General features: G+C 56.7%; 2 protein-coding genes across 4 annotated transcripts; one reads left to right on the top strand and one right to left on the bottom strand.

Moving 5' to 3' along the window:
• The first annotated feature begins 1,869 nt into the window (after positions 1-1,869).
• Positions 1,870-11,041, top strand: RRP7A (ribosomal RNA processing 7 homolog A). Its single transcript, XM_082420942.1, has 7 exons — positions 1,870-1,978; positions 3,610-3,752; positions 6,262-6,387; positions 7,128-7,245; positions 7,559-7,656; positions 8,033-8,231; positions 9,390-11,041. The coding sequence occupies exons 1-7, from the start codon at positions 1,906-1,908 to the stop codon at positions 9,473-9,475; spliced, it is 843 nt and encodes a 280-aa protein (XP_082277068.1). The 5' UTR covers positions 1,870-1,905; the 3' UTR covers positions 9,476-11,041.
• Positions 9,860-25,906, bottom strand: SERHL2 (serine hydrolase like 2). Of its 3 annotated transcripts, none has more exons than XM_082420940.1 (12): positions 25,798-25,906; positions 24,836-24,985; positions 24,609-24,722; positions 24,185-24,226; positions 23,742-23,761; positions 23,214-23,288; positions 21,597-21,706; positions 21,126-21,205; positions 15,680-15,714; positions 13,220-13,302; positions 11,249-11,345; positions 9,860-10,323 (listed from the first exon to the last, which is right to left on the bottom strand). In XM_082420940.1, exons 1-12 carry the CDS (start codon positions 25,799-25,801, stop codon positions 10,204-10,206), a joined length of 930 nt encoding a protein of 309 aa, XP_082277066.1. In that variant the 5' UTR covers positions 25,802-25,906; the 3' UTR covers positions 9,860-10,203. The 3 variants fall into 3 exon arrangements, with proteins under 3 accessions (XP_082277066.1, XP_082277065.1, XP_082277067.1); XM_082420939.1 differs by lacking the exon at positions 25,798-25,906 and adding an exon at positions 25,653-25,791; XM_082420941.1 differs by lacking the exon at positions 25,798-25,906 and adding an exon at positions 25,482-25,619.
• Positions 25,907-25,910: the final 4 nt, after the last annotated feature.

The raw sequence follows: 25,910 nt of genomic DNA on the forward strand, positions 1-25,910 counted from the left end.
GCCTGCAGGGTTCTGTGCTGATGGCTAGCAGACCATGGTATTCCCAGGGACTATGGCAACCATGATATTTCTTGACTTTTATCATCAAAGAAAGATGGAAAACAAGTAAACAGGAGGCTAACGCCAGCTGCTAATGGAAAAATCTCAACCCCTCATCCAGTTTCTGGGCCCAAGTCAGTCCTCAGACCCAGAGGTCACTGATTGAAAGGGAGGCTGGGTCCCCTTGAGAAGAATGCTGTAATGCCAGAGCGAACATTTGCAGTAGCAATTCCACCAGGCCTTCCCCAAAGGGACCCACAGCCACTTCCCAGAAGTAACTGTACACTGGGACAAGGGGAATACTGGAAATTTCAAGGGGAGTTGGGTACATGGTCTGAGTGGGCCTTTGGTCATCAGAAAAATAGAGTCCTTGGACTTCTCTCCTCTGTCTACATTCACTCCCTGGGTGATGGCACCCTCTCTCATAGCTTTCAATAACATCTGTACATCACCAGCTCCCACATGTATTTCCCAAGTCAGACCTCTTCTGTGATCTTCAGTTTCATATCTATCTGCCCACCTGACCTCTCCCCTGGGATGTCTAATGGGCATCTCAACGTGGTCCGCAGCGAAGTCCAGATCTGCCCACCCTTTCCTGCTCCAACCCCACCTCTCCAACAGTCTTCCCATCTCAGTAAATGACAACACCATTCTTCTAGTTGCTCAGACACTGAAACCTGGCAGTAGTCCTGGATCTCTCTTTTTTCTCACACTGCATATCCGATCGGTCAGCAAATCCCACTGGAATTGTTCAGAGCATACCCAGAATCCAACTAGTCACCACCTCCACTGCTACTTCCTTGGTGACCAAGCCATCATCTTTCCCCCAGATTATTGTGATGGTGTCCTAAAAACCCTACTGCTGCCCTTGCCCCCCACAGTCTAACTGTAACACAGTGACTCCTCTCTGCTCAAAATCCCACAGGGGCCCCCATCACACTCAGAGTAACAGTTAAAGTGCTTCCAGTGGCCTACCTGATCCTACCTGACCCACCAAGCCCCCTGCCCCCTGACCGATTCTTCCTCTGGCTCACTGTGCTCTCCGCTATTCCTCTACCACACCAGGTAGGCTCCAGCCTCAGGGCCCCTCGCCAGTTCCCTCTGCCCAGAATCTCTTCACCTGAACGCCCTGCTCCCCCACCTCCTTCAGTATTTTGTTCAAATGTCACTTCAATGAGGGCTTCGTCTTATTTAAAATGACAACACCTTCCCTCACCACACTCCCCGCACTTTGCACTGATGCGTATGCTTTATACGTTGCTTCTTTAGATGTTTACTGGTTTCTTTTTTATTATTATTATTTTTCAAGTTATTTGTTTATTTTTGACTGCGCCGGGTCTTCGTTGCGGCATGCGGGATCTTTAGTTGTGACATGCATGCGGGATCTAGTTCCCCGACCAGGGATTGAACCTCGGCCTGCTGCATTGGGAGCGCAGAGTTTTACTCACTGAACCACCAGAGAAGTCCCTGGGGTCATAGTTTCTTTCCCTCGTTAGGAAATAAACTCTGGGAAGACTCTATTTTATTTCACCCCTGTATCTCTAGCGCTGAGGACAGTGCCAGGAGTATTCACTGCTATTTGTGGAATGGATGAATGAATGAACGGAAAGTAGAGGTCGCACCCGTGAGCGGCCCAGCTCTACGCCATTTATCCCCACATTCACGCGCAGACTTTATTCCGAGCAAATGAAGGTGGCGCCCTGGGAGGACTGCAGGAGGGAGCGGGCGGGGGGGCGGGGAGTAGGGGCCGGGATAGGCGGGCCTGGAACCGAGGGGCGGGACCCCCAGGCGGCGCCGTCGTCACGGAAACGGCTCTCTGAGCCGAACTACAACTCCCAGCGGCCCCCGCGGCTTCCGGTTGGCAAGATGGTGGCGCGCCGGAGGAAGCGTGCGGCGCGGGACCCTGAGAAGGGAATTCTGAGCCCGCCGGGCTACTCAGGTGAGGGGCTGCGGGACGCGGGGCCGGGGGACGGCCAGGCTTCGTCGGGAGGAGGCTCGGGGTCGGCAGTGGCTCGGGGCCCCCAGGAGCAGCCACACAGTTGGACATGAGCCCCTGAAGGTTGTGAGGCCCGGGGCCCCCCAAGACCCACGCGGCGCCCTGTTCCCATCTGGCTCCACTCGCCCGGGACGAGCCTAGTTTGGCCAACCCTTCCCTTGAGTGAAGCCACCTCTGTCTACACTCTCCCAGGGCGAACCCGCGTCCGTCTACACTCTCCCCCTGAGGTGCGCCCATCCGCTTACCAGCTCCCCTTTGCAGTTCCTAGTCCGCCCCCTCAGCGCTCACCTCCTGTGCCCTCCGCACTGGTTCTCCTGCCTTCCGTTTTCCACCCAGGAGCCAGAACGTTCTTTCTAAAGTCAGATTTAAAGCAGATCTTGCCTCACACGCCCATACCCACTGAATTCCCTCCAGTGGCTAAAGTTAGCACCTAAAACAAAATCCAGACTTCCCACCATTGACCTGCGTGGCCCCGCATGGCCTGGCTCCGGCTAACCTACAGCTCTGTCTTTCTGTTCCTCTGAGGCAACAAGCTTTACACCCTCAGCGTTTTTGTACTTACTGGGACTTCTTCCTCAGACAGCTCTGCGCTGCCACATGGCTTCCTGTCATTCTGGTCTAGGCTTTAATGTTTCTTCCTCAAAGAGGTGGTCCCGATCGATGGCCTGTCCTAAGGCTTCTGCCACCCATCACCCTGCACTACTTCACTCTGTGTGTTTCCTTCCTGTTTGATACGACCTTGTTACATGCTTACTTGTTGTCCTTTTCTCCCTTCACCATGCGAGCTTCCTGAGTGCAGGGATTGCAACTGTATCCTCACTGTGCTCTGAAGAAGGTGGTGAGAAAAGCAGAACATTCCTTAGCTTGATGAGGATTAGAGTTTATGGGAATGCCAGCGATGATCTTGATCATCACACGAGGGTCTTCCCTGGCGGTCTAGTGGTTAGGACTCTGTGCTTCCACTGCAGGGGGCACGGGTTCGATCCCTGGTCGGGGAACTAAGATCCCGCATGCCATGGTGTGGCCAAAAAAAAAAAAAAAAATCACACAAATAGAGACATAGAGACCGTGAGAGAAGTTAAGAAGGCACAGAGCAGGTGGATCTAACCTGGCATGTGAAGCTCTCCTGAGGAAGTGAAGTGAAAACCTGAAGAATGGGTGGAAGGATGAGGGTTGATGTTTCAGGAAGGGGAGAGCATGTGTGAGGCCCTGGCTTATTGGAGGAACAGAGAGGAGGCCAGAGGGGCCAGCATGTGGTGTGGAGGGGGGAGGGTGGGGTGAGAAGAGGCTGCAGAGGTGGCCACGGTAAGGATTTGGCTGTTTACCCCAAGAGCAGCGGAGTTTGAACTTCTCTCCTTTCGCATCCTGTTCACATTCTCTCTCCCACAAGCTTGGGAGCCCTTTCTGGGCAGATTATCTGTTCACCCTCCCAGCCTGCATAATAGCCTGCACAGGCCTTGCCTAGGGGAAGGGCTCAGTGAAGGGTGGATGGACAGACAGACACACAGGACTAGAAAGGGACAGCCTGAACCTGACTTTCATGCTGTCCCTCCCCGCCCCCATTTTCCTTCCAGCCATTCCCATCAAATTCTCTGAAAAGCAGCAGTCTTCTCATTACCTCTACGTGAGAGAGCACAAAGTTCGAGAAGGCACCAAGTCTTCCTGGCCTCAGAAAAGGACCCTTTTTGTCCTCAATGTGCCCCCATACTGCACAGAGGTAAACTGTTGTCTGGGAGGGAACCTGAGCCTGGGGCGGGGGCTCCAGGCAGAGCTGGGCTCCTACGGGCCCCCCACCAAGTCCTTAGTGGTGCAGTGGAAACAGCTAACTGAAGCCCTGAGGGGTGGTATCTGTAAGGCTGCCTCTCTTGTGACAGGAGATTGGCCTTTTAAAGGTGTGTTGTAAAAAATATAATTCTCTAGGGAACCCAGAGCTTTTAATGTGTTACCCAGAATTGTTTGAGTTATGTGTTTTTTTCTCCTGATTATAAAATTAATACATGTCCATTGCAGGTACTGTTAATAATACAGCTGAAATGTTCTGTCGCTTAAAGCGATCGATGCATAACTGTCTCTGTCTACCATAATTCCATGTGAAGACAGAGACACATGTTCTCAAACATTTTTCTTGAGTATTGTGAAAGTTGTGCCAACTACTTGTGTGACATCTGACAACATAATCATTGTCATTTTTTAAAAAAATTGAGGGACGGGACTTCCCTGGTGGTCCAGTGGTTAAGACTCCGTGCTCTTGGGCTTCCCTGGTGGCGCAGTGGTTGAGAATCTGCCTGCCAATGCAGGGGACACGGGTTCGAGCCCTGGTCTGGGAAGATCCCACATGCCGCGGAGCAACTGGGCCCGTGAGCCACAACTACTGAGCCTGAGCGTCTGGAGCCTCTGCTCCGCAACAAGAGAGGCCGCGATAGTGAGAGGCCCGCGCACTGCGATGAAGAGTGGCCCCCACTCGCCGCAACTGGAGAAAGCCCTCACACAGAAACGAAGACCCAACACAGCCAAAAATAAACATAATAAATAAAAATTTTTTACAAAAAACCAAAAAAAAAAAACAAAAACAAAAACAAAACAAAAAAAAGACTCCGTGCTCCCAATGCAGGGGGCCCAGGTTCGATCTCTGGCTGGGGAACTAGATCCCGCATGCCGCAACTAAGAGTCTGCGTGCCACAACAAAGATCCGTCGTGCCGCAGCTAAGACCCAGCACAGCCAAATAAGTAAATAAATGTTAAAAAAAAATAAAAATCTGATACATGTCCATAGGAAAAGTAGAAGAAAATAAAATTACCTCTGAGTCTACTATGCAGACATGTCTTAATTTTTTTTCACAAAAGCTGTTAAATTTAGTATTTCATTAATTTACAGAAGAGAAACTAAGGGAATTGCTGGATTTTCGATGTTTTTTTTCAGAAAAGAAATACTAATTTCAAAAAGATTCCTCTACCGTTAAAGAGAAAAAGAAACAGTAAGAGGAGAGGGTGTCATTTTTAACCTTTACTGAAGACTAATGTATGTATGGAGAAGGGCCTGGACCCAAGTGTAGCACTCACTGCATTTCACAAACTGAGCAAACCTGTGTCATCAGTACCCAGGTCGAGAAACAGAACGTCACCTGCACCCCCAGAAATCCCGTCATGCCCCTCCCCCCCACCAAGGATAACCAGCATCCTGATTCCAACGGAGTAGATTTAACTCTTTTTTTTTTTTTGGCTGTGCTTCATGCATGTGGGATCTTAGTTCCCCAACCAGGGATTGATCCCGTGCCCCCTGCAGTGGAAGCATGGAGCCCTAATCACTAGACAGCCAGGGAATTCCCAAATTTAACTCTTTTTAAATGGCTGATTCAGGTAGTAAAACTTAGTTGGTTGTCTTATAAAATCAGAGTACTCAGAATAAAACTAAAAATGTTCCCACCTCTTGTAATAATTTTTTTAAAAAAGTTGAGAACCCACTCCTACTTTACGGATCATTCACTTTTTTTTTTTTTTTTTTAATTTATTTATTTTATTATTTATTTATTTTTGGCTGCGTTGGCTCTTTGTTGCTGTGCGCGGGCTTTCTCTAGTTGCGGCGAGCAGGGGTTACTCTTCGTTGCGGTGCGCGGGCTTCTCATTGCGGTGGCTTCTCTTGTTGCGGAGCACCGGGCTCCAGGCACGCGGGCTTCAGTAGTTGTGGCTCGCAGGCTCTAGCACGCAGGCTCAGTAGTTGTGGTGCACAGGCTTAGTTGCTCCATGGCATGTGGGATCTTCCTGGACCAGTGCTCGAACCCGTGTCCCCTGCATTGGCAGGCAGATTCTTAACCACTGCACCACCAGGGAAGTCCCGGATCATTCACTTTCAAACAGAGAAATCCCTTTCAGGAACAGACCAAGCGTACCCTGGGCACATGCTTCTAGCAGGGTCCTGTCATAAAGCCAAAAAGCTTATACCTGAATTTTGTCTCACCTCTGTCTCCTCCCTCCCGAGTCCCCGGCCAGTGGACCCCACAGCTTTGAAAGTGAAAATTCACAAGGTTGCTGTCTGGGGCCATGGGGGGCCGGGGTTGTGACCTCTGTGTTGAGGAGGTGGTGGCTTGCCCAGGCCCTCTGTGCACGCCCCCAGGTTGGACTCCGAGACCTTCTGGGCCCCGGTCCCCTGGCAGTGCTGCCCAGGGCGGAGGGAGGCTCCAGAAAAGCCCTGTAGCCGCTCATACTGTGCTTCTCTCTGGCCACGGCAGGAGTGCCTGTCCCGCCTGCTGTCCCCCTGCGGCCCTGTCCAGTCGGTGGAGTTACAGGAGAAGCCGGATCTTGCTGAGAGCCCAAAGGAGCCAAAGTCAAAGTTCTTTCACCCCAAGCCAGTTCCTGTAAGCCTCCAGTACTGGGGTCTGCTTGAATGATGGTGTGGGTCGGGCTAGGGCGGTGTCCCCAGTGCGTAAGGGGAAGGTGGCGTCGGGGGCGGCAGTGGGACTTGCAAGCGTTCCCTGTGCTCAGGCCAGTCCTGGCCTGTGTGGTCTAGGAGGGCTGTCAGGTAAACAGCTGCCACTCCTTTCCCAGATTTGCCGTGTCCTTTAGCTTCCTGTCTGGCTCTTTCCATTGTCCTGGGTGAAAGCTCAGAGGCATCTCTGCTCACTGACCGAGGGGCCTCCCTGAGCCACCCCCTGCGTCCCGCATTGAGGTTGATTCTTCCTGAGGCTTGGTGGCCTGGGCCTCGTTTCCCTGTGTGCCTTGAGTCCACACCTCCTCCTGTTTAGTGGAGTGTGAACTAGTGAGCGCCCCATCTGTCTGTCCACTCCTGGCCCAGGGAGACACGCGCTTCACTGAGTCCCTCCCACACCTGGAACAAAGGCCCTGAGTGTCTCACCTCTCCCTGGTGAAGAGGTGGGATCGGGTCATTTTTAGCAGAAGTTGCATAACTAGGAGTGTGGCCGCCCCACCCCTGGATTAGAACAACCTCCTGGTTACCTTCACGTTCAGGAACAGCCCGGCACATCTCCCCCGGCCCCGCGACAAGTCAGGCTGAGGGCAGGGGGGAGCCCTTGGGCCAGGCCTGGGATGGCTGGGAGGATGGGAAGGCTGCCGGCACTGACATCTCTCCTCCTCCCAGGGCTTCCAGGTGGCCTACGTGGTGTTCCAGAAGCCACGTGGGGTGTCAGCTGCCTTGGCCCTGAAGGGCCCTCTGCTGGTCTCGACAGAGAGTCAACCTGTGAAGAGTGGCATTCACAGTCAGTACCTCGGGTGCCAGCGGGCGCCTCCTTCCTGTGCCCGGGGTCGGGGAGGGGAGCTTTGTGGGCTGGCGTCTGCCGTGTCCCCTCGCCCTCAGAGCAGGTGTGGGAGGCTTGAGCTTGGCACTCGGGGTGGGCATAGGTGAGGGCCCAGCTTGCCACCACTAGGCTCCTCCTCACCCCCCGAACCCTGGCCCACGAGTCTCCATCCCTGCGGCCTGTGTGAGAAGATCCCGACTGGCCTGCCAGGTCCTGGGCGGGGCCCCGAGGGGCGGGCCTGGAATCCCGTGTCTCTCGCTCCCTCCTCCCTCAGAGTGGATCAGAGACTACGCAGACTCGGTGCCGGACCCCGAGGCCCTGAGGGTCGAGGTGGACACGTTCATGGAGACGTACGACGAGAAGATGGCTGAGGTGGGGCTTCCGCACGGGCGGCTGGTGGAGTCCAGGCTCCTCTCTCTCTGCTGAGTCCTGGGCCTCCTGGCTGGGTAACATCTAGTCGCGGAATGGTCTCTAGGGAACGGACGGTCGAGGGTAGAGGAGGAGGCAGTGTCGGCACGTCTGCTCTCCACCCTTTCCCCACACTCAGCCGCTCACGCTGTGCCACGGCGCCAGGGCGGTCCTGGTGCCAGGGTGGTCCCGGTGCCAGGGTGGTCCCCGTGCCAGGGCAGTCCCGGTGCCAGGGTGGTCCTGGGCACGGGAGGGAGAGCGGAGAGGAGGAGGTGAGGTGCTCCTGGGCTGCAGGGCGGCTCCCAGGCACCTGCCCGTCACAGGGCCACGTTCTTTGCAGGAGGAGGCTAAGGCCAAGGAGGAGGAAGGGGTCCCCGACGAGGAGGGCTGGGTGAAGGTGACCCGCCGCGGCCGGCGGCCAGTGCTCCCGAGGACGGAGGCGGCCAGCCTGCGGGTGCTGGAGAGGGAGAAGCGGAAGCGTGCACGCAAGGAGTTGCTCAACTTCTATGCCTGGCAGCACCGCGAGACCAAGATGGAGCGTAAGGGCGCGCCCCAGGCCCCTGTCCTTCGGCCCCCTGCCCTGGGCGCCCGGGCTGTGGACGCGGTCTTGTGGCCGCTCTGCCAGCCCTGGCCAGACATGGAGCTCCTGACGGCAGGCGCTAGGCCTGCGGGAGGGTAGGGCGTTCTTGGGCGCAGACTTCCCAACAGGCTCTGGGGTTAGGGTCCCAGCCTGGCAGCGTCCCCGTGTCGTGGGCTCCCTGTTGCTCCCAAGGCAGCTGCAGGTGTCTCTGGGTATTGAGGCTGCACAGGCACCTGGGATGTAGGCCCCACTTCCAGGCCCCCGTCAGCCTCCGGCACGGAGCCACACGCAGAGGGTGGCTTTCAGGAGCTCACGGCGGGGGTGTGTTGGGGGCGGGGCCGGGGGGCGGCCTGCGGGGAGAGCGCCTGGGGGGAGCCCCTGACCACCTGTGGCTGCTCTCGGTGGCAGTGACGCTGAGCTCGCGGCCCGGGCCGCCTGGTCTCCTGCTGGCAGGACGGCTTCCCTGTGGACCCGGGAGAGGGTCCTGGCCTTGCACGGGGGAGGCCCTGGTCACACCGTGCTCTCACCTGCCCCACTGCTCCTGCCCACACCCTGCCCACCCCCTTCCGCTCCTTCGCTCCGCGTTCCTCTGGACCCGCCTGACGGGCCTCCACCAGCCTCCCCTGCCTTGGGCTCAAAACCCCACACCTGGCGCCCCGACCCGGTCACTCGGTGACCAGAGTCGCCGCGTGAATTCTGTGGCAGCCTCGGGGTGGCGGCCCCTTACTTGCGCGCCCCCGGCCTGAGAGCTGCCGTGAGGAGGGGCTGGGAGAGGTGTCCCGGGACCTTCTTCCTTCACCTTGGGGGGGCGTTGGAGGCGGGGTGGTAAGGGGGCAAGTGCCCTTTTGCTTTCTCTGCTTTCTCTTTGACCTGGTGAGTTTTCCGTCTGAAACCTCGGGCGTGCCTTCCGCTCCACTTCAGCCTCTGCCCTCCGACTGGGCTGCAGTCCGGTTCCGGTTCCGGTTCCCACCGCAGAGGCGATGGGGGCACCGTGCTGAGCGCCCCCAGCGGGGAGTGGGGACTGAGGGAGGGGCGGCTGCCCTCGCGAGTGGGGGCAGCGGGGGCAGCTCCCGCCAGGCCTGATCCCGGCCCTGTCTCCTCCCCCCTCTCGCCCCAGATCTCGCGCAGCTGCGCAAGAAGTTCCAGGAGGACAAGCAGAGGATCGAGCTGATGCGGGCCCAGCGCAAGTTCCGACCCTACTGAGCCTCACCCGCCCGCGGGCCCCGTGGAGAGGGGTGGTGACTGGGTGGCAGCGCGCGGCCAGCGAGGACACAGGGCCTGCGATACTCATCTCAGTGGCCGTGCCCAGGCTGAGGGGCCACGCGTCAGCCCCAGAGATCTGAGCCCATGTGATGTGGGGTGCAGGACAGTGTCACCCTTTGGTTCCTGTGCTTTGGCAGTCCTGGGGCCCGGCGCAAGGACTTGGACTCCGGAAGCCACTGGCTCAGGAAGTGGCTCCTTCCCTGTCCTGGGCTCTGTCCCCAGCCTGTCTCTGGACTCTCCTCTCAGGGCTGAGTGTCTGCTGTGTTCTCCCCTTCCTCCTAACGGAGAAGCCCCCGCGCGCAGTGAGACAGCCTCAAAAGCAGAGAAAATACAAGAACATTTTATTTTTCATCCAGCTGGGTGGCAAGAGAAGGCTACAAAAGGCCGGTGGGCCTATCCCAGCCCCTCCCTCTGCCCGCTACCCAGTCACAAAACAGGTAACTCCCACACCCAGACACTGTCTCCCCCTTGAAGTCACAGATGTTAGAGTCAGAATCTTGTATCCCCTGCGCACACCACCCCACCCCCGCCCTCAGCTCTGCCACAGGATTCTCTTTCCGGCCATGCTGGTCCTCAGGACCAGGGGGCCCTGTCCCCACCACGCCTGGCCTGGGCTTGGGAGCTGGGAGTCCGGGGCTGAGCAGGCGTCTGTAGCCCCGGGCCCAGGGCTACAGCTGGGCTCGGATCCTCTCCTTGCTCAGTAAAAAGGAGCTGATGACACCAGCCATGTGCTGGGGTTGGTTCATGTGGACGTAGTGGTTGCCGGGGACTTGCACGTACTGGAACCTCTGGGGAAGGGAGGGGACACGTGGTGAGGTGGACCCAGTGGCGGGGCTCCGCGGGCCCCTCCGGCGCAGCAGGGCTTTCCCATGGCCTGCTGCCTCCTAGGGCTTCCAAGCGTCCCCCACAGGAGCCTTGGCAGTGGCGGCCTCACGGGCCCCCGTCAGTCACAGCACCCCCTGGGGGGAGTCAGGGCCTGGCTCAAAGCCAGTGAGAAAGGCCTGTCTGGGAGGGAAGAGCCCACACCCTGGGGTTCTAGGCCATTCTGAGCTGAAGTTGTAGAGCCAGGCCGGGGAGGGGGCTGGTAGTCGGGGCTGCTGCTGGCTCTGATCGTCATATAAGGTCCACTTGCGAAAAGAATAGACCATCAGCCTTTCAAACTCGCCCTTGCCCGGGAGACAGGCCGCCAAGGCAGGGAAGCACTGCAGTTGGCCGGCCAGCCATACGGGCTTCCCTCTTGTGACACCGCCAAGTCGTCTGCACAGGCCCCAGGGTCAGGTGTTTCTGGTGGATGATGGTCATAAAATGCCAGGTGCTCCCAGGAACCCAGGCAAAGGGCAACATCACAGCACACGTCCCAGCCCTCCAACTTGGAGGCCAGCACCCACTGATGGGACTGGTCATCTGTTCCCGTGTGGGACCCTAGGAAATTGTGACAGTGCTGAGTTGGGTATGGCCCAGGGAATATGTGAGGACAATAAAACCGGGAGATTCTGCCAATGAAAAGTCTGCTTTCTGTGCTGATTTATATGTGACCCCAGGTCTCCAGGGACCACAGCAGGGAGTGAGGCCTGGTAGCTCCTGGGGGTCACCTGTTAGGACCTGGGGCCAGACCAGGGGTCCCAGTGCAGGAAAAGAGATGTGTGAGGTGGAGCACGGGGCGGCCTGGCAGCCCTTCCTGAACTCCAGCTGCCCTGAGCCCTACGTACCCACCTCTTTCAGGATGGATCTCAGTGAGTTGGTCACGAATAGCATGAGCTCCATGTTGGCATCATTCTCTCTCCTCACATCATAATACCCTTGGGTTGCTCTGGGAAACGAGAAGACAGGTTCACCTGGGACCACCTCTTGCATGCTCTCCCCCAGCCCTGGGCTCCAGGCTCTGAGACCGAGACCGGCCTGGGCATCCCTCTGATCTTCCCACAGCTGGGTCCCTTCGAGCCCAGGTTTAATTCAGGATTGAGTTATTCAGTCCCCGCAGGCACTCACAGCTCACTGAGGCCTGCACAAGTGAAGCAATTCAGGTTTATCTCGGGGGACCCGGCCATGGTCACAGCCACTGAACGGCAGAGCTGGGATCTGAACGGGCTGAGTCCATGCGTTCTCGTTCTCTTTTTTAGCAGCTTTATGGAGATAATGTCACCCATTTAAAGTGTACAATTCCATGGATTTTGGTATATTCAGAGTTGTGCAACCATCACCACCGTCAATTTTAGAACATAATTGATCACCTCAACAACAACAAAAAATCCCGCACCTACAGTTTCCACATAGAGCTCCCAGTCTTACACAACTACTGATCAGCCTTGTCTCTATATGTTTCTCTATTTGGACTTGCATGTGAATGGAATCATATGCTACCTGGACTTTTGTGACTGGCTTCTTTCAATTAGCCTAATGTTTTCAAGGTCCATCCATGTCATAGTGTGTATCAGTGCTTCATTCCGTTTGTCACTGAAAAATAGTCCGTTGTATGGATGGAGCATATTTTGCTTATCTGTCCACTGATGGACATTTGGGTTGCCTCTAACACTCTTATTCATTCTATTATGAAGGATGCTGCTGTGTGCCATCAGTACAAGCTGTTGTGTGCACAGATGCTGGACACACACCTAGGAGTGGAACTGCTGGGTCATGGTAATTTAATGGCTTGAGAAACTGCCAGACTTTTCCAAAGCGGCTGCACCATTTTACAATACCAGGGACTTCCCTGGTGGCACAGTGGTTAAGAATCCGCCTGCCAATGCAGGGGACATGGGTTTGAGCCCTGGTCCGGGAAGATCCCACGTGCTGCAGAGCAACTAAGCCCGTGCGCCACAACTAGTGAGCCCGCGCCCCACAACTACTGAAGCCCGCATGCCCTAGAGCCCCCACGCCGCAACTACTGAAGCCTGCGCGCCTAGAGCCCGTGCTCTGCAACAAGAGAAGCCACCGCAATGAGAAGCCCACGCACCGCAACAGAGTAGCCCCCGCTCGCCGCAACTACAGGAAGCCCGCACGCAGCAACGAAGACCCAATGCAGCCATTAAAAAAAAAAAAAATTTTACAATCCTACAGCAGCGTGCAAGGGTTCTAGTTTCTCCGCATCCTCACCAACACTTGTTATCTCACTTTTAGAGTCCAGCCATCCTAGGGATGTGCAGTGTATCTCACTGTGGTCTGGATTTGCCCCTATGGAGTCCATGCCTTCTAAACCCCTGGGCTCGGCAGATGTGTCCCTGGAAGTCACAGTTCCTGCCAGTCCAGGATGGCTGCAGTGGAGTGGGTGGTGGCACCTAAGCCACACCAAAGGATGTTCACTGTGCTGTGGCACCCAGAGGCAGTGGATGGCTTCTGGCTAGCAGGTGGGGGAGGGGAGGACCGCAGACAGAGGAGCAGTGCAGGCCTGGGGATGTCAGGGGCCTGGGGTGGCTGGAGGACTGCAGAGGGCAAGGGCCAGACTCCAGTGTCTGCCAGTCTCTCTGCCCTACCTGGGCGTGCCCCCCACAGATACAGACACCTGCTGAAAAGTGCGGTGCGGTCCTTTCCCATCCCCAGCTGCCCAAGCCCTCCCACTGCCTTGCCTTCCTTCCACACACCAGCGGCCGGGGGGCTGCCCAAGAAAGATGGCGGCGAGGTCTCACACCAGGAGACCTGGAGATTCCTGGCACTCACGTCTGTCTGGGGCGCTTGGTTCAGACTTACTTGATGAGCAGGACGCGGGCCTGCAGCTTCCTGATGGAATGCACAAACAGCTCCCTGCTGATGAAATTGAAGTAATACTCTGGCTGCAGAGACAAAACCCCAGTGAATTCTCACCACAAGGCCCTGGCACTGCCGGGGGCAGAAAGCGGTCTCTCTTGGGAGCAGTGGGGGCCCCTTCGGCCACCTAACCAGGACCAAGCCCACTGCCCAACCATATCACTGCCTCAACAGAGGGCTTTAACTCCCTCAGGCCAGAGATGTACCCCCCTCCACCTCCAAAGCTGGGCTCATGGCTGCCCAGCTAGACAACACGTCCCAGACTCCCCTCAGCCAGGTGTGGCCATGCAACTAAATGCAGACAAGTGACCTGGGCTACTTCTGGGCTTAGGTTTGGGACTGAGGCGTGGCCCCTCCACACCTCCTTTCCTGGTCCACGGGCTGCCCTGTAACGCTGCCCAGCCAGCCTGGGCTCTGGACTCTTGGCAAGCAGAGCCCACTTACCTCCACCGACCGTTTCCATGAGAAAGAAATCTGCTTAAGCCACAGTGCACAAAGAGTGCACCTTGGTGTCCCCGCAGCCGCTGCTGGGCTCCATCACAGCCCTGACCTCCCCGTCTTATGACCATTTAAGAGGTCTAGGTCTATACTGTCCACACCGTAACCATCAGCCATCTGTGGCTACTGAGTGCTTGAAATGGGGCTAGTCCAGCCTGAGACACGCTGTAGATGTAAACTGCACACTGGATTTCGAAGACTTAGTATGAGAAAACAATGTCAAATATCTCAATAATTTTTTATGTTGATTACATGCTGAAGTGGTGACACCTTGGATACACTGAGTTAGAAAATATTATTAAAGTTGATTTCACCTGTTTCTTTTCACTCTTTTCATATGGCCACTAGAAGACGTGACGTTAACACGAGCTCACATTATACTTCTATTGGACTGTGCCGCTCTAGGCCAAGAACCCTCTGAGGGCAGAAGCTCTCAGGATTTTCTCTGTGTTCACAGCTCTCGGCACACAGCACGACAGAGGCGGGGCTCAGTGAGCGTGTACTGAGTGGGTTAATTCAAGAGAGCTCCCATACGGACTGACTGTTGCGTTGTGCTACAGCATCGTGATGAAGCTACGATTCCTGTGAAGACACAGGCACACAGCTACCTGGTCAGCCACTCACTGTCCTTGCTCTGCCCTAAGCCCTCCCAGCCACCTCCTGCTCCTCGGGCCGCAGTGACCTCAGGTGCTTTTCCAGAAACAGAGGCTCCCCTGTCAACCACGAGGCCCAATGAATGAGCATTTACTGAGGACCCAGACACGTCACACGTTATCTCCTCCCTGAAGGATCAGAAACGCTAAGTCCCTGTGTCACAGTCAACAGCTAACAGGAGGTGGTGCCAGGACTCAGCTCAGGCGTGAACTGCCCCTCACCCCCTCCTACCCCAGCTTCTCAGCCTCTTTTTTATTTTTAATTTATTTATTTATTTTTGGCTGCATTGGGTCTTCGTTGCTGCGCGCAGGCTTTCTCTAGTTGCGGCGAGCGGGGGCTACTCTTCATTGAGGTGCGCCGGCTTCTCATGGCAGTGGCTTCTCTTGCTGCAGAGCACGGGCTCTAGGCGTGCAGGCTTCAGTTACCGTGGCACGTGGGCTCAGTAGTTGTGGCTCGCGGGCTCTAGAGGGCAGGCTCAGTAGTTGTGGCGCACGGACTTAGTTGCTCCGCGGCATGTGGGTTCTTCCCGGACCAGGGCTCAAACCCGTGTCCCCTGCATTGGTAGGCAGATTCTTAACCACTGCGCCACCAGGGAAGTCCCTCTGGCTTCTTTTTTCTCTTCCTCTCCATCTCTCCTTTGACCTCCTTTTCCTAGTCCACTTCCATCCTCTGATCTGTATTTTTCTTTTGTAATTCAAGTATAACTTACAGCAAAGTCCACAGACCTGGGTGTCAGCCCATCATGGCCTCTGACATACGGATGCGGCCATGCAACCATGACCCGGATGAAGGCCTGGAACCCCTCAGCACCCAGCAGGCGCCCTTCAGGGGTTTTCTCCAAGGGCACCCACCCCAGATCAATTTTGCCACTTTTTGAACTTCATATACATAGAATCATTGTGTTCTTTTTTGGTTTGGGCTTCTTTTGCTCTGTAAATGTGTTTTTTTCTTTCCTGTGTGGTGTTCCATTGTATGAATGTATAACAGTTTATGCATTCTATTGTTGATGGACATTTGGGTGATTTCTACTTTGGGGCTATGATGAAGAAAGCTGCCAGGAATGTTCTCATACATGTCTTTCGGAGCACACAGCACACATTGTTGCCGGGTATATATCTAGGATTGGATTACTGGGCACAGAATTTACATATAGTATAAATATCATGCTATGTATATTTTACTACCATAAAAAAAGAAAAAGAAAGAAGCTGACAGTCACACTGTGAAGGGTGGGAAGACAGTAGCACTCACCCTAGTGATCCTCCGATCTCTGTTCAGCAACAGACCTGGAAGGAAACACGGAGACATGGCCTCAGCGCCACCTGTCAGGGAGCGGGGGGACTCAGCTCAGCTCCCCTGGGACCCTGGGCCCGTGCAGCCGGGGCTCATTTCTTCAGCCTGGACCTGCGGGGACCACCCCCAACATCCTCTTGGGGTTCAGCCAGAGCAGAGCTTGCCCACAGCTACGCTGCCACGGACAGCAACGCCCACGCAGGTGCCTCCCCGGCCGTCCCAGAGGGCAGCACAGAATGACGGTGGTGGGACAATTACCCACCCGGCATTGTAGTCTCATCTCTGAGAACCTTAAATGTTCACTCAGATCTTTAAGCACCAGGAAGTGCCCAAGAGCTAAGGATCGCATCAGCACTTGTTGGGGAGAGAAATCGAGCCAAAAAAGAAAGGCTGGAGGGGTCGAGAGGCCTGGGTGGTCCCAGCTCCAGCTGGATTCTCTGCCACGGTCCCAGTGGGGGCAACTTGGCCTCACCTAGCGGGGATGGACACCCAGCAATTCCCGCCTGGGTAATGTCTCCTCAAGAAAGCGCTGCCAGGGGACTTCCCTGGTGGTTTAGTGGATAAGACTCCGTGCTCCCAATGCAAGGGGCCCGGGTTCGACCCCTGGTTGGGGAACTAGATCCCGCATGCCTGCCACAACTAAGAGTCTGCATGCCGCAACTAAGAGGCCACATACCGCAACTGAGAGTCCACATACGGCAACTAAGAAGCCCGTGTGCCACAACGAAACTCCCACGTGCCGCAACTAAGACCCGGCGCAGCATGCATGCATAAATAAATACTGAAAAAAAAAAAGGGCTGCAAGGTCTCAGGGAGGTCACAGAATCTCAGACCCTGGAGGCTGCCTGATGTGAGCAGTGCAGGGAGAAGGGGAGACGATACGCTGATGTGGGTCACCCCAGGAGAACGTGCCGGCCGGGAGAAGCAAGGCTGCTCCCTCCTCCCTACACGCCTTTGCTCAAATGCCACCGTCCCAGCCAGGCCTCCTGGACCTCCCCTTCACACCCACAAACATCCTACCGGAGCCCCTCCATCCCCCGCTGATTTATTTCTCTCCAAAACTCCCAGCACTTTCTTTCTTTCTTTAATATTTATTTATTTGGCTGCATCGGGTCTCAGTTGCTGCACCTGGGATCTTCATTGTGGTGCGCAGGCTTCTCTCTAGTTGTGACTCACGGGCTCCAGAGCACGTGGACTCAGTAGTTGTGGCTCGCGGGCTCTAGAGCGCAGGCTCAGTAGTTGTGGCTCACGGGCCTAGTTGCTCCAGGGCATGTGGGATCTTCCCGGGACAGGGCTCGAACCCGTGTCCCCTGCATTGGCAGGCGGATTCTCAACCACTGCGCCACCAGGGAAGCCCCACAGCTAATTGTTGATAGAGGTTCTTAGGCATCTGTGACTCAAAATACTTAGAAGGACCATGTCGTTGGAAGGTTTTCTGGTTTCTGCACTACTAGATCATCTCAGCCTGATCAAACCGAGGCTGAGGCTTCTGGGCTGCCTTCAGTTCTGGCCACAACCTCCCTGCACAGATGACTGGCCCTGCTGCATGTGCAGGACCAGGGGTGACCCCTGGGTCCCCCCGCCCCCAGGCTCACTGCCCTCCTCCTTCCTCCAGGCCTGGGTTTCAGGTGCTGAGAGAATGTGAAAAGACTTAAAAAGGGGGTTTTCTTGGGGGTGGAGTGACCCCCAAGGTATTGGGGACCCCCATCGTGCTGTTTTCTCTGCCCTGAGAATTGCTCCTCCCTGTGGTCAAGTCCTCCAGCTCTTTTCAAGCCTCGCTTCCACCTGACACATCCTGATGTGCCCCAGGCACTCCCGCAGCCGGCTGCTTTTCTGTCTGCCTCTCCTGTGACAATGACCTTTGTGAGGGCAGGAATGGTGTTTCTCAGACCAGTGGGCCAGCGCAGATGTCACTTAAATAAGGAGTCCAGGGGCTTCCCTGGTGGCGCAGTGGTTAAGAATCCGCCTGCCAATGCAGGGGACACGGGTTTGAGCCCTGGTCCCAGAAGATCCCACGTGCCATGGAGCAACTAAGCCCGTGCGCCACAACTACTGAGCCTGCGCTCTAGAGCCTGTGAGCCAAGACTGAGCCCACGTGCCACAACTACTGAAGCCTGCGCGCCTAGAGCCCATGCTCCGCAACAAGAGAAGCCACCACAATGAGAAGCCCGCACTCCGCAACGAAGAGTAGCCCCTGCTGGCCACAACTAGAGAAAGCCCGTGTGCAGCAACGAAGACCCAACGCAGCCAAAAATTAATAAATAATTAAATAATTTTAAAAATGAAATGGTTTTGAATGCAGGAGATATTGTCAGGACCATAGACTCCCCGCTTCCCTGCCAACAGTTAGGGACTGGGACACTGTGATATAACAAAACGTATATTTTAGTCCTGGTCCTGGGCTCCTAACCAGAGCTCCTAAAAACTGCGTTAATTTCCTAAAGTGGTGAAAGTGCAAGGAGCATCTTTTGTCCTAACATTTGGTCTCTGACACAGAGCTCCTAAATCCCTTGGAATTTCCTGGGCGATAGGAGTGTCTTTTGTTCTAATGAGGTGACCCTTGGTGGGTTCTTGATGGCTTCAGGATGGGGGTTGGTCACCAGAAAGATCAAGCCGTGATTAGGAGCGTGGAACTTCCAGCCCCAGCCCGGCCCTTCGGCCCTTCGGGGAAGGGAGAGCGGCTAGAGCCTGGGTTAACCATCATTCACGCCTATGTGATAAAGCCCCCAGAAAAATCTCGGAGTTTGGAGAGCCTCTGTGTTGGTGGACGCGGGGAGGTATCAGGATGGTGGCTGCACCACCCGCTTCCTCTGCTGGGACCTGCTGAGGTCACGGGCTCACCCGCAGAGGCTGGGCAGAGTGGGTGCAGCGCCCGCTCGCACACAGCAGGGTCTCCGCGCAGCTGTTCTTGCCTATGGGGAAGGCAGAATGTGCTGCCAGGTGTTCCCGTTTTTCAAAAGAAACCGGAAATCTCCATTTTTACATAAACTCTCTCTTTTCTAAATATGAGCAACCTATTCAAAATCCCCCTCGTGCCAAATTGTTGCGTTTAAACTGTGCAAGTCAAAAGAAAACATGCCCGCAGCCCCAGGGCAGCCCAGCCTGTGACAGGCTCTGAGCACCCCCATGGTGGGCCGGCTGCAGGGGGTGGATACGGACAACGGACAGTCCTCGGTCATTAACCCCACCCGGAGCTGGACCTTCCCTCCTTCGCGCTAACGCGCTGACCTCATTTCTCGAAGGCCTGGGCCAGGGCTGTGGTGGGAACGCAGATAAGCGGTAGATAAAATAGGAGCTGGCCTCCCTCCTCGCCCTGGCTCACCGCCTCCCGTTTCTCCCACAAGCCTGATCCAGCTCGCGCACCAAGCCCTTCCTGGCAGCTCATCTGCATCATGGGGTTCAGAAGTCACCTTCTCCACGAGGCCAACCCAGGCCCTTCTACTGAACATCCTGACCCCTTTACCCGCTGTTTCTTCCAAAGCGCTCTCACCTCACACTCTGTGAAGACGTGGGGAGAGGGTCACACACGAGCCAAGGAACACCTGAGGCCGCCAGAAGCCAGGAGAGAGGCATGGACAGCCTGTCACAGCCCTGCCAACGCTCTGGCCTTGGCTTCTGGCCTCTAAAACTGTGAGACAGTAAACGTCTGCTGTTGAAGCTGCCCCATCTGTGGGACTTTGTAACGGCAGCCCTAGGGAAGGAATTCAGAGCTGGGGGGTGTGGGGTTGGATGATGGGGGTGTGTGCTGCCCCAGAACGGAACGGGGGCTGTCAGAGGCTCTGAGGCCTGAGGGAAAGGGCTCAGGAGGAGCCTGGAACCCCGGCTCTCCCACTGTCACCCCGCCCACTTGGGTCTGGGAGGCTGCTTGGTCTTCTTTTAGGTTCACCCCGGGCCTCAAAGGGCCACACTGCTGCGGAGGGGCTGGGCCCGACACATCGATCCAGCCGCCTGCCCACTGCCCACCCCTCCCTTCTCCTCTCCCCACCCCCTTGACAAGTGGCTCAGCGGACCTCTGCTCACTGTTTCACGTGACCCTGGGCTGGCCAAATCGGCTTCCCAGGCCAGGTGCACATCTAATTCTGGATTAGCCCACTTCTGCACGGGGGCCCCTCTGGCCCGCCATCTGTGCCAGCACATCAGGGAAGCTGGGGCCCACGGCCCTCTCCCCTTGTGACCTCCCTCCTCCATGACGGATTTGCAGGGAGGGGCAGACAAAGGCTCAGAGATGGTAACCAAGACAGGAATGGGTCTCCAATCCCCTTAGGTATATTCCACTCGACCTAATGGTGTGTTGGCAACTTCTGAGAAAAATTACAACACAGCAGGGACTTCCCCAGCGATCCAGTGGTTAAGACTCCGCGCTGCCACTGCAGGGGGCATGAGTTCGATCCCTGGTTGGGGAACTAAGATCCCACATGCCACGTGGTGCAGCCAAAAAAAAAAAAAAAAATTACAGCACAGCAGACCTCTGGCTCCTTTTGAGCAGCTAGAAATTCTGGCCACAGGAGACCCGAGTTCCCACGTGATAACCACTGGGAGCCGCCCTCCTGCAGGGCACGCGGTCTCAGCGCCACGATCCCCACCGCTTCTCATGGCCCCACTCCCAGCAGTCGGGACAATTTCACAACTTCTTCAGCTCCCACAGGCATTTGGGGTTTTGACCCCTGCCTCGTTTGGTTCTTTATAAACTGAAGTCACCTAAGAAGACCACGGAGTCTGACGGTGGGAAGGAGCTTGCCCACAATCTCTGAGTTCCTGGGGCAGTCACTGCCAGCAAGGGCACTTGTGGATGGCGCCCCCTGGAGTTGTGCTAGCTGGGTACTGGGCCACCAGGAGAGGGCGGGTGTCTGTTCTGGTTCACCACGCTCCTGCAGCCTCGCAAGGGGCTGGGCACAGAGCGGACTCTGAGTAAAAGGTTTCCTGAATGAATATGTTGGGAAATAAAGTGTAGAAAACACAGGCCTGATGCTGCCCTGAAGCCAAGGTGCCCCCAACTCCACTTCTCCATTCTGAAAACCATCTTCAAAGTCGCTTGCCCCACGGGAGTCCTCAAAGCCTAGCCTCGGACACCAGACGCCCACCACACAGGATCAGCAGGGCAGGGCTGTGCTGTACCCCAACATTTAGTCCCAAGACCCCTGACCAAGCTCCCCACAGGACGTGGCTTTCCAGGGTAGGCAGTAGCCGTCTGACCCGGCACAAGCCGCTTGGCCCTTCCGAGCCTCAGTTTCTCCTGCTTTAAATGGGATGAAAATAGGGCAGTAGGAGCACTAAATGAGATACTTTTTGTAAAGCACTAAGTATCGTGCCTGGGCCAGAGCAAGCAGCCACAAAGCTTAGCCATCAACATTCCTCAGTAAGAACAGTGCCAATAAGCAACGGCCTTGGACAGCAAGTCCCTTACCTGTGGCCACCTGCGTGGTTCCTCTCTGCAGGAGGAGTTTCGCACACTCGTCTCCCACATGACTGTTGTTCTTCAGGAACCTGGGGGAGACAAGGAGACCACTGGATGCCTTGGGGCAGGGGAGGCCAGATGAAAGGAGAGGAGGGCAGGGAAAAGGCTACCCCACTAGGACACAGGCCTGTACCGATGGGGATGTTCGCATCAGTGGGGTGTGTGTGTGTGTGTGGAGAGTGGGGCAGAGAGCATGCGGAGAGGTGGGGTGAAGGGCATGGCTACAGAGTGGGGAGAATGCAGATAAAGCCCCAGCTGGGGCGGCTAAGGAGTGCCAGGTGAGCACAGAGAGAAGCAGGCTTGCTGTGGATTTGGGAGTAGGAGAAGGAAGCTTCCTCCGTGCCCCAGAGCTTTCCTCCCTCCGTGGTCCAGAGCCCCCCCAGGCCTCTGACGCTACCGGTCTCACCCGCCGGCACCCACCCCTGCAGCATCTCCTCGGGGCTGACCACGTGCGAGGGCTTCTCGGAGGCCTCCACCTGCAGCATGTGCTCTATGGCTCTCCGCTTGTAGGTCAGCATGTTCTCCAGTTCCTAAGGATTCGTGGGTTCTGCTGGGTGGGCAGGGCGGGGCTCCCAGCTGCATGCACACAAAGGGGCCTGCTCCCTCGCCCAGCCCACCCTCCACCCTCAGCAGCCCCTCAGCTGCACACCCGCTTAGCCCAAGATGCATTCTGACCCAGGGGGCGGGGGCATGGGATCAGTCCCGGCTAGTTAGCCCTGTGACCACCTCGGTCACAGCCAGCCCAGCCCTGCCTGCGGCCCGGGATAGCTGGAGGGACCAGGTTGAAGACGGAGGGGAAAGGAAATCTCTGCCAAGTGCTTTGCAAAGGTGCACTATCGGGGTCCCTAAGTCACAGACCATCCAGGGTTGGCAACTTCACCTGTTTTAATTAACGCCATCACTCCACGTGACGGAGAGGAGATGGCAGAGGGGGTACAGTTCGGGGGGCTTCCAGTGTACCATTTCCAGCCCAGCTCACTCTCAGAACGGCCTGGCCTTGTCCACGGTCCACTGCCTGGAGCGGCAGTGGTTAAGTGACACTTCCATCCACCCCGAGAGTGCAGGAGACAGGGAGGAGCAGTCACCAGAACCCCCAGGAGGAAGCCCCCGGGGGCACTGCGTGTGTCAACTCAGTGGGTGAAACCGGTAAAGAAGCAGAGTGGCAGCCACCGCTGTCTCGGTGAATCCTCGCGGTAACCTACGAGCTCTCTGCTCGGTGAATCCTCACAGGAACCTACGAGCTCTCTGCTCATGCAACGCCCGTTTATCGGGCACTTACTATGTGCCGGGACTGGGCAGGTGGTGGTAAAGAGACAGCTATGGTTCTTGCCCTTATGGAATTTGTGGTCATTTTATGGACAAGAAAACTGAAACTGATGAAGGACCTGTGTGAGGCTGAGCCCTCGGGAACAGAATGACCACCTGTCAGAGCTGGAGGGCACCTCCACAATCCTCTACTCCAACCTCCTCATTTTACAGGTGAGGAAACTGAGGCCCAGAGAGGCAAAGTGACCTGCCTAGGGTCACAGAGCAGGGAAACGGCAGAGCCAGCACTCAGATGCAGAGACAGCACTGGTTGTTGTCACTGGTGGTGGTGGTGGCGAGAGGGGTCAGCGCTTTTCCCACTGGTCCACACTCAGGTCTCCTGTGTGCAGTTGTGCAGTGTGTGCACAGCTCAAAGGCACTTGACTGAGCGCGAGTGCAGGTGGGTCCACCCAACCGTGCGCCCCCAGAGCTTCCTCAACCCACTGCTTCTACCCTCGCTCAGCCCTGCCGCCTCGTGACCCAGCTGGCATTCTGCAGACTCCAGGCCACACACGGGGTTCCCAAGGATGACCCAGGCCCGCATACCCTGTTCCTTGCCCACTCCTAGGGTGTAAGTAGCATAACCCTGTCCTCTGGGGGGGCCCCTGAGGCCCCTTGTCTACCCTCTGCCGCCTCCTCCTGCCCCACTGAGGGAGGCAGGGCTGAGGGCACTACCTGGGACCAGACCCAGGTCTCCCCCAGAGACAGCACGCATGAAAGCCCTGTCCTTACGTTACTTTCCAGGATAAATGGCGAGGAGTCCAGCAAGACAAGTTTATCCACCATCTCGGGGAAGATACAGGAAAACTATAATGTGACACAAAAAGGGAAAAATGAAGGGGAGAGTAGGCAGGGAAAGGGACTCACACTTTCCTGCGGGGACACCGGTGTCTTAGGCTGGGGAAAGGGTGCTGCCCAAGAGGCCAGCAAGAATCTCCTATCCCTTCAGGGCACCTTTCTCTCCCCTTCTCCCACAGTCTGCATCCAGCATCAAGCTCCTGACCCTGGTGATGGCTGGACTCCAGGGTTCTCTGTGACAGAGGAGATGGGCAATGTTGGAACACTTAACTCCATCAGCAATGTCCTCACAACAGTGATTATCATGGGACCTACAAAGGAAGCTGGCACAGTCACTAAAACGCTGCCTGAAACTCCTGATGTGAGGAGGCACTTCCCCTTCCAGGTAACTTCCCCTTCGTCCTCCTGCTCTCCCCACCCCACCTGGAGCAGGAACGGAGATGGTCACTGTAATCTACTCACCATTCCACCCACAGTGCCACCTGGGGGACAAAAGAATGGTTGGCTGATGTTCCCCAGCTCTCAAAGTCCTTCTAAAATTCCCTCCCAGGGGTCGAGCCACCCCCGAGCCAGGGGCCAGGCTCCCATCTCCCACCAGCAGGCCGGGCTCTGCATTCACTATCAAACTTGAGGCTCCCTCTCTGGGGTCATGAGGTCCCTGCATCAGACCTGAACCTGTTTCCCTCGTCAGATCCACAGACAGCTATCTATGGGGCCACGTGTCCCTTGGGGAGCTACCTGAGGCCAGAGGGCATGGTGCCCAAGGGTCAATGTCTGATGAACCCCCTCCATCTCTCCTTGCAGTTCCAGAAGTGCAGGGGAAAGGTACCTGTGTACCAACTCCCCTCCCTTCCTCACAGTCCCACAGCCCAAGACCAGTCAGGTCTTGGTCAAAGTGTACTCACCAAAACTGTGGCCCAGGAGGGAAAATCGGTTCCATTTCAGGGCTGAAAACACACGGAGCCAGGTCTGGATGGGCCCAGCCTCCCCGCACCCTCTGTCCTGCAGTAGCTGTGCTCTGGAAATCCCTCCCCAGCATCTGGGATGCCCCACTCAGGAAACCCACTTAAAGGGGCCCCAGTTCCACAGCAGGGGTGGAACTCGCAGGGGGAAGCGAGCTCTTCTTGCCAGCTCTCTCCAGCTTTCCCGAAGTCACCCGTGAATTCCTGGCAGAACTGGGGCCAGACCCCAAGTCACGCCCAGGTCAGCGTTGCTTCCTGGCCACCACACCCAACTCCAAGGATGAGGGCATGTCCCAGAGCACACCCCCCCGCACACACACACCAACAACACACAGAGACGAACATACAGGCTCTGTCTCTTACTCACCTGCCGCGACCCTGCGGACCTCACTCACGAAGTTTTGGTGGTCATACGGGAAACCTGGGCTATAATGGGATGACAGCCCATGACCCCCGAAATCCATGGCAACGTAATAAAAGTCTGAGACAGAGGGAAAGGGTAGGGGAAGGCGTCTAGGTCAGCCACCTCCCCTTCCTGATTCTCCCGCAGTCCCGCTGCCTCACCCCTTGGCTTCCACTCAGCCGCACGCCCACCTTTTGGGAGAAGAGGGATGATTCTGTCAAAGGAGTTGGCATTGTCCAGCCACCCATGGAGGCAGAGAACTGGGGGGCTCTGATGGGAGCCCCAGGCTTTGGCAGCAATGTGGCCCCAGGGCACAGCGAGCTTCAGCTCTGAGATTAGACCTGAAACACAGAGTGACCCTTCATGGAGCCTGCACTTCCGGAGCCCCTCATCCACACCCAATGTGTCCAGAGCATCGGCACTACCCGGGGGCTCAGCTGCCTGCGCTGCCCCCGGGGGTTATGGGGAGAGAGCCAGATGAGGAAAGCTAAGCTGGGTCCACTGGGTGAGGAAAACCTTGGGAGGGCTTCACAGCAGAACTTTCTAGAATAGGTTGGGGGGTTGGCTAGGCCTGGGCTCTGCCACTTGCTGGCTGTGTGACCTTGAGCAAGTTACTAAAACCTCTCAACCCTCAGTTTCCTTTTCTGTCCCTTCGCAAACCCAGAAACTGAGGCACAGGGAGGTGCAGGCCATTCTCCAGGTCACACAGAGAGAATGAGGTGGAGCGAGGATTTAGCGCGGGCGGCACGACCCCAGGCCCCAGTCCCGACCGCCGGGCACTACACTGTCTCCGGCCTGCTCAAGTCAGGGCTGCTTCCTCCGTCGCCCAGGGCTGACCTTTTCACCCTTCAGGCTCTCCCGGCCGGGCCTGAGACCTGCCTGCCCCCAGACGCCCGCGAGCTTGCTTCTCTAACTTGGGGCTCCCGGAACCCTGGGAGGTCAAGTGCGGCCATGTCCCCGCCCCCGGGCCGGTGTGGCTCGGCAGGCTGCTGACGCAGGACTTGCTACCGTCAGGAGGGCGGCGCGCCCCCCCTCCTCCGCGGTCCCAGGTAAGTGGGTGGGCGGATGGAAGCGCACACGTGGCCTCCCCCATCACACTCCGGCCTCCCCCATCACACTCCGGTCTAGGGGGCCCCGGGCTGGGGACTTTCACCCATCGCTCGCGTCCCGCGGTCTCAAAGCGGCCGTCTCTCCATCCAGCTAAGTCGCGCCGGAGCCTAGAGACGCCAGAGTTCCGGGTTCCGCCCTTCAGCGGCCAGCCCCGCC

This window comes from Balaenoptera physalus, assembly GCF_965194825.1.
Source record: "Balaenoptera physalus genome assembly, chromosome: 13".
NCBI classification, from domain to species: Eukaryota; Metazoa; Chordata; class Mammalia; order Artiodactyla; family Balaenopteridae; genus Balaenoptera; species Balaenoptera physalus.